Source organism: Siphateles boraxobius, unplaced genomic scaffold (assembly GCF_051911475.1).
Source record: "Siphateles boraxobius isolate OS27281-9 unplaced genomic scaffold, OSU_SipBor_1 12, whole genome shotgun sequence".
In the NCBI taxonomy this organism is placed as follows: Eukaryota; Metazoa; Chordata; class Actinopteri; order Cypriniformes; family Leuciscidae; genus Siphateles; species Siphateles boraxobius.
The window spans coordinates 2653173-2667068 of NW_027508722.1; the positions used below are offsets into that span (position 1 = coordinate 2653173).

Consider the following 13896-nt stretch of genomic DNA (forward strand, 5'->3'; position numbering starts at 1 on the left):
TCAGTCTTGTTTTATACTACTATAGTTTTTAAGGATATATATTTATATATTTGTCTTTGCCTTTATTTAGATAGGACTGTAAGAGGACCGACAGGAAATCACAGCAGATGAGGGAAAGGACCTCAAGCTGGGACTCAAATTGTGAAGTCCAAAGCGCAACCGAACCTCATTTTTGAGCACTGCCCACACAGCAATGTTTTTTTTTTTAAAGACTACTTCTCTTGTCTGTAAAAGTCATGGTGTTTATGCACATTTTGAGGGTGAAATGTGTCATTTGTGCCATTAGCATGTAAAGGAGCGTGAGCTCTGAGAACCAAAGTCGGGGAGGGCCAGTACTGAGCAATTTACAAGACTTGCTCTCCGTCCTCCCTGACTTTGCACAGTGTCTGTGGAATTAGGCTCACTGGGGGAACGCATATTTGCGTAGGCTCCTGCGCCAGCTGTGTTCCAGTGCATTCCATGCCGAGCGGAGACTTGGTTTAGGGAGTACCATAGTGGGCAATGGGATGGACCACCTGGGGATGGTGTCTCCACACTCCTCGAAGCCTCACTCGTCATTAGAGTGCGTCTGCTGTGTGATTGAATTTGCCTGGGATGCGAGTGGCTCGCAAGTGACTTCAGTCAGACACGTGACATATCTAGCCATGGCAATTTATATACACCACTGTAACAGTATTGTCCGTCCGGACCAACACGTCCTTGGTTGAAACCTCCGCAGGGCCAGCAGTACCGTCAAAAACTCTAGGCAGTTAATATATATACATCAACCCGAGTGGTGTTACTGCCACAGAGGATGCCATATATCCCAGGAGCCTCTGAAATTGCTTCAGTGGGATCCCTGTTTTCCCCCTGAAGTTCAGGCAATTCAGCACCGACTGAGCACGCTTGCTCGTGAAACAGACTGTCATAGTGACTGAGTCCAACTCCATCCTGAGAAATGAAATGCTCTGCACTGGGGAGAGCTTGCTGCTTTCCCAGCTGAACTAAAGCCCCTATCGGCTGAGGTGTCTGAGTACCAGTTCCCTGTGCGCACACTATAAATCATGAGAGTGAGATTCATACAGCGAGAATCATCAGCGAGATTTCCATTACGCCAGAAACCTTTACGCAAGTACACAAGTTCAGGTTGAACATACGGTCTTCCATTAAACCCCCTAATTCCATCCCTGCCTGTAAAAACATTAATATTTGTAAATGTTAATAATATTTATATTAGCTTTTTTTATTTGAATACATTGTTAAATGTAATTTATTGCTGTGATCAAAGCTGAATTTTCAGCATCATTACTCCAGTCTTCAGTGTCACATGATCCTTCAGAAATCATTCTAATATGATGATTTGATGCTCAAGAAACATTTCTGATTATTATCAATGTTGAAAACAGTTGTGCTGCTTCATGTTTGAGGAAACTGTGATACATTTTATTTTGCAGGATTGTTTGACTAATAGAAAAAAGAAGAACACATTTAGTTGAAATAGAAATGTTTTGTAACATTAGAAATGTTTTTAGTCACTTTTGATCAATATAACGCATCCTTGCAAAATAAAAGTATTCATTTCTTTCAAAAAAACTGATACCAAACAGTTGAATCGTAGTGTTCATGTGAACAACTTCCATATTTAAAAGCATCCCAGGATGCAACTCATGAAGTTGTTTGAGATAATATCTACAGTGAGCAGAGCTGGGTACCGACAAAGAGGAAGCTTATATGACAAATTTGGTTACTACATAATTCCCAAGCTTCCATTTGTGTAATTTCATACTTTTGATGACTATTATTCTAGCATGTGGAAAATAGTCATAATAAAGAATGATTCTGTGCGTTTGCACTCTTGACTCAACTTGCCACATTGCAAATCATATTTGCAGTATCTTCAAATGAATTAAGGCCATTTAGCATTGTCGGTAAGTCAAAGTCCAGATGGTGCATGTTGGTACTGGCCTGTAGCCCCGCTACACAACCCAAGCAGAACATCTACAGGACTTCAAACCTGCTAACCACTTCCTCCCAATAACCATTAATGAAGCTACTGTTAGTGACTACCAAGTAAACCGAGCGAACCTCCAAACACATGTACAGCAGATTTCATGGCGAGCAATAATGGTGTGGAGGGAAAAAGGAGGTAGAACAGGAGTGAGAGATACCTCGCTCTACAGGAAACGGGACGGTGCCAAACAGACCGGATTCTGGCTCCAAACCACAGAGCCGAGTGGCATTCCTCCCCTCCGGTGTGATAGTTCTACCTGCCGCTTCAGCCTGACCACAGGCACTACAGGCCAAACCAGACTCCATGGAACAGTCATCACAGCCTGCAGAATGTGCTTCACTGAACACTTTAAAGTGGTTAGCGCTACAGGCAATGAAATGTGCACAAAGAGTCAAGTCTTTGTGAGGTGGAACACATGTGGGTGAATCCAAGGTTTATACAGCTATATTAGCTCTGATTAAGCACGTGGATTGCGGGCAAAAACTGCAGTTTTTTCACAGTAAACCCAGTAGTACAGGTGCAATGGCCAAAGTTAGAAAACAGTGCAATTAAAGATTAATGGTTTACTTAAAAGTTAAGGCCCGTTCACACCAAGCACGATAACTATAAAGATAACGATAAAGATAGTTCTAAAAATCGTTCTCCATATTAAAGAATAACAGAGTTCACACCACAACTATAACGATAAAGATATGATGAACGATATTGTTGGGATCACTTTCAGAACGATTTTTTCCCAGCTGTCGAACGAAAAAAACACTGACAGCCAATCAGAATCCATTCTAATTTAAAGGTCTCGCGGATTTAAAATGGCAGAGGACATACAGAGAAGTTAATCGTCGAGGTACAAAATAATCCTCCACTCTTTGACAAGTCAAACCCCCTTTTCAAGGACACGTTAACAAAGATGGATATATGGAAGCAATCGGTCGTATCCTGGGAATAAATGGTGAGAAGTATTAGCGATGAGATATTATGCAGTTTAGCATAGTGTAACAAAATTACCTCAGGTAGGCTATCCAGCGAGTTTTGACAACATTGCTGAAGTTGCAGTGAAAAGGGCGGTGCCTATACATAAAGGTGTTGACTAGGCGATGTTTTTATCCCATCATTGACTTCGTCAGCTAAATTCACTGTTTGATTAGATCGATTACACTAGACGTGCTAGATTCACTATTTAGATGCGCTCGGAACATAGCATGCTGGCTGAGGACATCTGCTGGCAAAGATGTGTTAAGGCAATAAGAACAGCAAAAACATATTCAATGACATGTTGTAAACAACAATTATAATAACATTCGGATTCTCCCAATTCCTCTCGTCTTTTAAGGTTATCGTGTACCCAAAAGCGCCTGTTTTTCTTTTGATATTTTTTTGTAACATAAAGCAGCAGCAGGTCATCCATTTTCGCTACTTTGAAACCCCAGCGCGGGCGCGCGCGTGCTTAGAATAAAAAGACCCGTTATCGGTTGTTGGTGTGGACGCATATATAGTTATCTTTATCGTTATCTTTATAGTTATCGTGCTTGGTGTGAACGGGCCTTTATACTGTAGTTCACCGAAAAATTTAAAATTAAGTCATTTACTCACCATCAAACTTTGATACCCCCTTTTTCTCATTTTGGAGCTTGACAAAAATACATTGTACAGTATATAAAGTGTGGCCAGGATATTCTTCAAAATTCACATTCTGAGACCAGTTTGAGTTTTTTTTTCTTTTTGAAAAAATTTATACTTTTATTCAGCATCGATGCATTAAATTGATTAAAAGTGGAAGTAGACATTGTTACAAAATATTTCTATTTTAAATAAATGCTGTTTTTTTTAGAACTTTCCATTCATCAAAGAATCCTGAAAAATAAAATACATCACGGTTTCCAAAAAAAATATGAAGTAGCAGCCTAACTGTTTTTTAACATTGATGATAGTCAGAAATGTTTCTTGAGCATCAAATCAGCATATTAGAATGATTTCTGAAGGATCAAGTGACACTGAATACTGGAGTAATGATGCTGAAAATTCTGTTATTTTAAATTATAATTTTACTGTATATTTAATTAAATAAATGCAGCTTTGGTGAGCAGTGGAGAATTCTTTCAAAAACATTTAATAATCTTACCGACCCCAAACTTTTGAACAGTAGTGTATGCTGCACACTTGCTTGGTTTCCCTTTACAGTTTGACTCAAATTTTATATTTAAAAATAAAAAAAAGCAGTTACGACATAAGGAAGAGTAAATGATGATTATTTTAGGTTGTATATGAGCAAGCAGTGGTCATTTCCAGCATTAAGGATGCTCTAAAGGGAAAGTTTCTTAAGGATCCAGGACCGTAGTAACTCCAGTTCTTGTCGACACAACTGATGGTTGAGGTCTGGGAAGGAATGGAAAGACGTGTTGAGGCCAGCTTTCGACAACAGTGAGTTTGTCTCCTTGGCCCAGCTGTGGAAAACCAGCTCATCCGCTGTGCCGTGACACTGGAGGAGCTCAGGTAGGGGGCGCTGTGTTGCATTTTCTACTACCTGTGCATAAGGTAATGCAGATTATTTCTGGTGTTTGACATCATGATATGAAACATGCATTCTGGAGAATATTTACTACCTGATATACAACCGAGTCTTTGTTAAGAAAGCTGGACAGAGCGAAGATGCCAGCAACATCCTGCTGGTACCTGGAAACCAGATGTAGTGCCATGGCACCACCCATAGAGAAGCCACCTTGTGTCAAGCAGAAACATTAGTCTCAATCACACTGATTTTGAGACATAATCCTTTTTATAAAGTGTCCCCTGGTGAAACAGAAGTCCTTAAAGGGATAGTTCACCCAAAAATGAAAATGCTGTCAGTAATTACTCTCCCTCATGTTGTTCAACCCCGTAAGACCTTCGTTCATCTTCGGAACACAAATTAAGATATTTTTGATTAAATCTGAGAGCTGGATCACTCCTCCATAGGCTTCTAAGGGATTGAAACTTGCCAGCCCCAAAAAGTTATTAAAGATATTGTTAAAATAGTCCATGTGACTACAGTGGCTCAATCTTAAGTTTATCAAGCGACGAGAATACTTTTTGTGCGCAAAAACAAACAAAAATAACTTTATTTCAACTATTGATTTCCTTCTCTGTGGGCCTCGAGTCAGTTAACGTAGTGTGATTGCGTAGAGCTTCGTCACACGTAGGCTCACTATTGGCCGACGCTGGTCATGTGTGTGATGCGTGTGACGTACAACACAGAAGCGCTGCGCTGTTAAACTAGTGAACTCACTCGAGGCCCACAGAGAAGGAAATTAATAGTTGAAATAAAGTCGTTATTTATTTATTTATTTTTGCGCACAAAAAGTATTCATTCAAGATTGAGCCACTGTAGTCACTTGGACTATTTTAACGAGGTCTTTAATAACTTTTCGGGGAACAAGTTTCAATCCCTGAAGAAGCCTATTGAGGAGTGATCCAGCTCTCAGATTTAATCAAAAATATCTTAATTTGTGTTCTGAAGATGAACGAAGGTCTTACGGGGTTGAACAACATGAGAGAGAGTAAATACTGACAGAATTTTTATTTTTGGGTGAACTATCCCTTTCATTGTATTGAATGAGTAATGTACACATGTAGTTCTACTTACAAGTCTTGTTTTTTTTTAGAAAAACTGTATTTGCAGATAAAGTTGATGAAATAACTGTACACTTTAATGACTTTAAATGTTAGTTCACCCAAAAATGAAAATGATCCCATAACTTACTCATCCTCAAGCCATACTAGGTGAATATGACTTTCTTCTTTCAGCCAAACACAGAGTTATTTTTAAAAATGTCCTGTTTCTTCCAAGCTTTATAATAGGAGTGAATAGAGCTTGAGATTTTCAAGCCCAAAGTGCATCCATCCATCATAAAAGTGCTCCATACGGCTCCAGGAGGTTAATAAAGGCCTTCTGAAGTGAAGCCATGCTTTTTTGTAAGAAAAATATTCATACTTATAACTTTATAAACTATAATCGCTGGTTTCCGGTAATGGCTGTACACGAGTCAGGTTCCAACGGAAGAGTGACCTCTGACCCGACGCATGACGTATTGATGAACGCGGAAGGGCAGAGGATAGAGCAAATCAAAACACCGGTCACGAATTAGAAGCCTAAAACTAGAATTTTTAAAGAAAAATGTCGGGGGAGCTTGAGTTTGTTGTCCAGCTCTATTTGTTTGAACCGCAAGAGGCGTCTACGCTCACCTGAGCTTACGGTACTCCTACATCATGCGTCGGGTCAGAGGTCACTCTTACACCGGATCTAGGCTCACGTATGGCTGTTACCGGACGCCAGTGATTATAGCTTATAAAGTTAGGAATAGGAATATTTTCCTTACAAAAAGGCATCACTTCACTTCAGAAGGCCTTTATTAACTCCCTGGAACCACATGGATTAAGTTTTATGATGGATGGATGAGTTTTTTTGGGCTTCAAAATCTAAGGTACCATTCACTCAAATTATAAAGCTTGGAAGAGTCAGGATATGTATTAATATAACTCGGATTGTGTTTGGCTGAAAGAAGAAAGTCATATACACCTAGGATGGCTTGAGGGTGAATAAATTATGGGATAATTGTTGGGTGAACTGACCCTTTTAATACACTTTTACAGTGCACTTTGTAATAATGCCAAATTGTAAGAATGTTTTAAATCATTGTCATAATAAACCTTTGTCATGCTTTAAAGTACACCTATTTTGATGTGTTGACTAACATACTAAAGCACATGTAAAGTACTTGATTATAATTTTAACTGTAAATGTGTAACTTGATATTACATTTGAAGTTAACATTTTAAATGTTTCAAATTGCAATCATTACAAACACAGTTAAATACATTACATACAAGTTTCAATATAAATTACATTAAAGTATTTTAGTTTACTATAAATGCTTTTCAGTACATTCAGCAGTGCACTTTAACCATATTTCAAAGACAAGAGAAATATTTATGAAATTTCATTTCTCCCAGTTGAGTGGATCAAAAAAGCACTCTAAAGTTCAGCTAATTGCATGTAATATACATTTAAACTAAAATACATTTTAATTTAATTGCAATTAAGTGTCCAAAAACTTTGCAAAAGAATATACACTCAAGCATATTCCTTCAAAGTATATTATTTCCATAATAATTGCTAAAGTGTACTTTTTTTCCGTAAGGAACTATTTACCTCGTATCATAACAGAGCCATGGTCTCAAAATGAAAGACTATGGAAATGTGAAACCCTAACATTTCATGATTATGGAACTAAATTTCTTCGATGGGAAAGGAATCACTGTAATTGTAAATGTATCTTTTTTGTGCTATAGTTGACGTGGGAGTTCACATTTAGCTTGTTTTCAATGAAAGGCATGCAACAAGTGGCAAATCGCAGGTGGTTTTGCTAGTAGCGGGCAGGCATTGTTAGTAAACCTTTTCCGTGTAGAGCCATCTTTTCTCATTTGGCAGTTGCAGACACACCAGTCACTGATTTATCAAACTACAATTTTTATATGATTTGTTTTAAATTATATTTTTGTAACTATTTTCACTTGCACTCGTGTCAGTGTCTGTGCTTAAAATTATTAATTGCATTATACAGGCATGTATACACTATTTATTGTCAATAATGGCATTATTGGTGCACATTGTAAACAGTCTATAACAGATGTTTTACGTCTGAGTGTACTGTTCCTTTAGTTATGAAACCCTTCTCACTCTGGAGCGTCATGACGGCATTAATAAGTGTATGTCATTTATAGTGGTCTACAGTAGCCCAAGATCTGCAGTCTAACCAAGCTAAAAAACAAACAGTAAGTAAAAAAAAAAGCTAGCCTTGAGTTCCGCATCATCAAAACTCAATTTTTCTTCTTTTATGCCTGTGCTTAATCTTACACATCTGGGCAAATCTGGGCACTACATCTGGGAAAGTGAACAAGTACCCATCAGTCTGTCAGAGCATATGGGAGGAGTCATGTTGAGACAGAGGATAGATGGAGTTCACATGTTCTTTAAACCTCTCGTAGAGATGATGTGACCGCATATATCTCCAGGACTAATTAGCAGGTCTACTACTTTCCCCTTTATGCACTCCTCATCTAATCAAAGAGACAAGAAATCCACACACTGTAGTTGTTTGGCTTCAAAGATTCTGTGCATGGATGTTTGAATTGGGCTTTTCCCATTAACTACGACACCTAAAAGATTGAAAAACACAATTCATATATGAAACCGTTTTCCATGGAAAGTTCTGGCGCTTGTCAGTCCGTCAGCCTGGGAAGTGGACTCAGCGTACAGACCACTTCGTTTCTCCAGCGTGCAGAGTGACTCCAATGAGTATTTATAGTTAATGACAAAATGTTATGATTTAGGAAGATAATATTTCAGCAGTCTCACAGGAACATGTGTTTTTTGAATCAGTTTCTTTGGAACTGAGTTCAGGGGCTTTTCTGTCCTTCCACACAAGCCTTTTCACACAAAGACTTTTTTTTGTTGTTGCACTTTTCACATTTTATTCGCAACTATTTTAGGGTATATACGTGTTATTGGCTTGTCGGTTAACCCTTCTTTAACTGTTGTCATTAGGTTTAACTCTCTGAGCAAAACGTAACTTCCTTTATTGTCTATCCAGCCTACTTCACATGCCCTAAGGGAATTTGCCTGGGTTCTGCTAAGATCTCTTTTTACCAAATGATTTTCTGCCACTTTTATCTCATTGTGATATATTTGTGAACCCTATAACCCAAATATTTTGAGATAAAGCTTAGCAGAAACCTGAGAATCATCCAGAAATTCTTTTTGGCCCATTCTGGCAACAAATGAAAGGAATTAGAAACTTGATAAGTTTCATTCTTCATTTTACACAACGAGGGAGAGACTTATGAGCAGTGGTCTGAGACTCTGCTTAATTTGGAACAAGTGGAGTGTGAGAGTGTGTAAGACAGAGAAAGCAATAAGGTAGGAAGAGATAGATGGATGGGGAGAAGAGAGAGAGTTGTGGAGAGGACACAGGAGAGATAAGCCAGTAGCCATACCAATAACCATCCTGTGTTTAGGTATCCCTGCTCGGATCTCATCTTGGACAACGGCACTTAAATTATCACACATGGAATCTATAGACTCCAAGTGTTCCGGGCAATCCTGGGAAATCTTGTGACGATCAAACCACACATGAGACAGAGCCCCTCGCATGGGTGTGTATGGCCTAAAAACAATCAATTACAGCAGTAAAACAGACAGAGAAATAATTCTAATAAAACAATGCCTGAGAAGTTAATTATGTTAATGACTCCATTCACACAGTTGTGGAAAATGCTTTGTAAAATGTTTGGAATTAACTGCATTTCAGCGTTAACTGTTCAGAAAATGTAATCTTATCTTCATTTAACTCTTTCCCCGCAATTGACGAGATTTTCCGTCATTTATGACAGCGCTTCCCCACCATTGACGAGTTTTCCCAGCAATTCCTGTTTTCACTGTTATACGGCAGGGGGCGCTATTAAACATCTTCTGAAAGAGTACAGAATCTCCAGATTCAAAAACAAGCGAAAACCAGGTCCGTTTTAGGAGGGCTTTATCCCCCCTAAATTTCCACCCAGCCCCCCTAACTATCTGCGATTAACTCCGTACACTATTTCATGACCGCCTCCCCGTATTTTAGTCAGCGTTTTTCAGCGTGTTCCTCAATCCGTAGCGGCACAGCGCCAGCAGCACAGGATGACGCGTGTACATTTATTGATAGATTGTTATGCTATCTGCTTCTATGGAGTTCTTTGTCATAAATGCAGTCTACATAATTTGATGTAGGAGCAATTCAAGACGGTTCCCCATCCACAGTAAAATTCTATGAAATTTCTTTCATCTAAATAGAATTAGACTTTGTGGCTTTTCCTACTCTTGCTATACTTCATACTTAAGTGCAATAAAATTGCAGAAATTTGTTATAATATTAATTTTATAATAGATCCAAAAGCAAAACACGGGAAAAGACTTGTAAAAGAGAGTGGAAATGGCAAATGGGCTAATGAGGGTTCCTCTGCAGCCATCTACTGGTTATAGTGGTAATTTCATGTCATTTTCATGTTAAAAATGTGTTTGTTTTACACCAGATGACAGAAATCCTCCACGAAAGTTAATTATACTGCACAAATGTAGAGTTAAAAAAATAATACTGTTTAAAACATAACATTAGTATTAATAGCATCCAAAATAAAAGTTTGTGCTTACATATGTGTCTGTGTACTGTGTATAATTATTTTGTGTAATATATATATATGAAAAAAGTAAGATTTTTTTATTTATTTATATATAAAATATTTCTATTTATATATAATATAAATTATGTGTAAATATAAAAACAGTATATACATGTAAATATTCTTAAATATATACATGTATGTGTGTATTTATATATACAAAATAATTATACACAGTACTATACAAACGCGTATATTATGTAAACACAAACTATTTTGGAATGCAATTAATCGTGATTATTCGTTGCCCAGCACACACACAAAAAAACTTTACATATAAAATATTTTACCCACAAATCGACAATATAGACAATTAAATTATTAAAGGTTTGTCTATATTCTTAATGAAAATTAATGAATATAAGCTGGATATTTTAAAATTATTAGAAATAATTTTAATGTTCAGGGATTTGACAGGTAGTAGAACCTACTGTATTGTTCATGCCTAATCCAGTATACAAACAATGTATTAAATTATTATATAATTATATATTATTGTTTAGTCAAGTCAAGTCACCTTTATTATTTTGTTTGAAACAATCTGCATTGTAAAAAGTGCTATATAAATAATGTTGTAATAATATTGTTACATATAAAATTAAATGTCCCCAACTAAGCAAGCCAAAAGCCAATGGAGACAAAGGCGAAGAAAGGCGACATAGGCTAATATAATCATACCCTCATCGGGGGCTGAGCCCCTCTAATATTGACATCCTACAAATGCCCCTGGTCGAACCCACGAAGACATATACGACTGTGTAAGCGATGGACTCGATCTGCTCCATCTATGTTTTGATCATCGTTCTGAATCCGAAGTCTTTGGCAAAAACATGATTTCCTCAGCTTTTTGTTTGAAAAGTTAGTCCAAAAATGCTGGTGCTGGCTGGCAACTTAAAAATAAAATGCAGGCGGGGAAAGAGTTAAGTTATAAAATTGTTTCTATTAATGTTTTTATTCAAGAAATAAAATATAGTGCAAGCCCTCCCAAATATAAGTTTTCTTACAGATATCTGAATAGCATTTTTCTTTCACTATCTATCTGTACCTAGTCCATATACTTATATATATATATATATATATATATATATATATATATATATACACAGTATATATATATATTTTAATAATATGGTTAAGTAGTAAGTTTGTAAACAATGAATTCAGTTAATGCTGTTTATATAATAGTTTGAGTTCTTAGCTTAGTGGGCTTATTTTCCCACTTGACAATAAGCTTGACACTTGACATAAAAAGTTGTATGAATTATAATGTTCAGGGTGTTTACCTGGATGGCGCTGTGGGATAAATCACCCGGATGTTTTCAAATGCCAGGTTTTGTCCCAAAACATCACAAACCCAGCTGAGCAAACCTGGCCCCGTGTCTCCTAAATGAAACTGAAGAAGGTTATTATATGCAGGCAAAGTGTATTAAATTATTCAATTGTGTCTAAACTAAACTTGCGTTTAAACATATTCAAACAGTACAAACACAATATTTGCATGAAAACATATCTACAAGAAAATATTAGTTGCATGTTGAATAAGTATATGGCTGTTAAGGTGTTCTGAGTTGCAATGCGTATTATAAGCTGCATCCCAGGCATTGTGGCCTCTGAATTGGGACACCGCTATAGTGTTTGGGGTGGTACTGGCCCAAGTCTAAAGAACCCACCGAGTCTCTAGATATGACGTTCCCTTCAACGTAAAACTTTGTCTATCGAGCACCTGTGTTCAAGCACGCTATCAAATGCGTGAGACTGTGCGCCTATTTTAAAAACAAAGTAACTTTATTCTTGCATTATTTAATGTAGTTGACACCTCTGAATCTTTGCAATGTCTAAGTGGTTGATGGTCCTCTCAGCAGCATGAAAAACAAAACTTTTATTCTTAATGTAAATGTGTTATAAACAGTAAGCAAGCAGAGAGCGCTACCATTACAAGCTGTCATTACTTTATTGAACTCAAAGAGGATCTTTTATTCATCGTGTTTACAATATTGGTTATAATTTGTGAGACTGACTGAATGAAAAAAATAATAATTTGGATTCTGACCAAACTTATTTGTTAAAGAATGTTTTTCTTTATGCATTTTTTCATACTCTGCGTATGAATGCATTTTTGCATTAAGAATACAGAAGACAAACTATAAAAAAAAATTATGACATTTTTTCCCATGTTCAGTGACACTTTAAATAAGACAACCATTAAAGGGCAGTCTTAGCTAGATGTCAAACCGTAAATACTCAATAAAAGTGCAACCATTGTCTTAAGCATGCCTAAACAAAAGTTTTACGATCCAAGTTTGTGGCGCTTTGCACTTTATGTGGTTTAAAATGCAGCCCTCTTGGCCTCCGAAGTTGAGTATCTCTGATTTAGATTGTTCACCCTCATGGCATGTGTATTATATCAGAGGGAGTTTAAACGCTTTCAGTGTGTGGTCACATAGGCTACCTACCTATATGCAAGAGAGAGATAGCAGTTCATTAAATTATTGCGCTCTGTCTGCACTAATTCTTTTAATTGCTTGTCTTTGATCAAGTCAGACGAAGTTTCACATCAATCGGTGCCTTTTAACGACATTTGATACAGTTAAACCGCGTCTCTTGCGTTTCATTCAGCTGTCATACTAGAGCTGCGCTCAGTTCGCTGTTCCGGTTTGCACAACTCCTCTTTTCAAAAGGTATGAGCACGCACAATGCATCTGCATGAGACATATTTTAATAACTCTTCAAATCACCTGAGCCATGAAGAAAGATAACAGAACCAGTGTGTTTTCCAGTCTGACTCACAACACTCTTCTGTAGTTTAACTGCAGCCATATTCATCCCGTGTTATCTCGCGATATTACCAACGTCATCTACGTCACAGATCGCGTTCATGCTACTACTGTATAACTCCTCACTTTTTTCCCAAAAACAAATTTTCTCAAGAATTTTCCTATATTTCTTCTCTTTTCAAAGGTGTGAACACAATGCATCTGCATGAGAATGATTTTAATAACTCTTCTTAAGAGTTATTATTTCTCACACCTTTGAAAAGAGACGTCTTTATCACTTTATATCTGAGATTTCCCTTATTATAAAATCTCTTAAACTCATTGATAACCACAAGAACAACAAGTTTCTAAATAATCATATTTTTTTTTCTTACTGGTTGAGGTGTCATTTATCTGTACTTTTCTCTCTCTTTCTCTTTTGTCTCTATTTTTAATGCAAAACAAAGTTATACAACGCAATAATGGTGGGTTCAGTTTGCCTAATAGCTGTTCAAGAAGGAAAGATGCACCCCAAATGAATAAACACTATATTCTTTTTTATATTCCCATGCAAAAATAAATAAATTTGCCAACACCTAAAAAGTAAATGCAAGAAAAAGAAAATCAACTGCAATAAACAAAACAATGTAACGAATAGGTGGTTTACAGGAATTGGTCATTAGGTTGCACAATTCAATAAAGTGAAAATTGATGTGTGTAAGTCTTATCTGATGGTATAGTTCATCAAAGAATGTCCAAAGTTGATCCCGAAGCAGTCATTAGTAGATGAATAATCCAACCATTTGTGATGAATTCACTCCAAACGATAACAGTTCTCATGCATCAGACTCTTCCAAATCAGGAACAGTCATAAGTAAGCCAAAAGTCTCAAGCTTACATCCC

The 13896-nt window shown here is 37.0% G+C and overlaps 1 protein-coding gene across 2 annotated transcripts; it reads right to left on the minus strand.

The window, feature by feature from the left end:
- Positions 1 to 3690: 3690 nt before the first annotated feature.
- lyplal1 (lysophospholipase like 1) lies at positions 3691 to 13090 on the minus strand. Of its 2 annotated transcripts, none has more exons than XM_077205955.1 (5): positions 12976 to 13090; positions 11524 to 11623; positions 9020 to 9189; positions 4591 to 4706; positions 3691 to 4511 (listed from the first exon to the last, which is right to left on the minus strand). In XM_077205955.1, the coding sequence occupies exons 1-5, from the start codon at positions 13061 to 13063 to the stop codon at positions 4290 to 4292; spliced, it is 696 nt and encodes a 231-aa protein (XP_077062070.1). In that variant the 5' UTR covers positions 13064 to 13090; the 3' UTR covers positions 3691 to 4289. The 2 variants fall into 2 exon arrangements, with proteins under 2 accessions (XP_077062070.1, XP_077062078.1); XM_077205963.1 differs by having other exon boundaries at positions 11524 to 11633; positions 12976 to 13066.
- Positions 13091 to 13896: the final 806 nt, after the last annotated feature.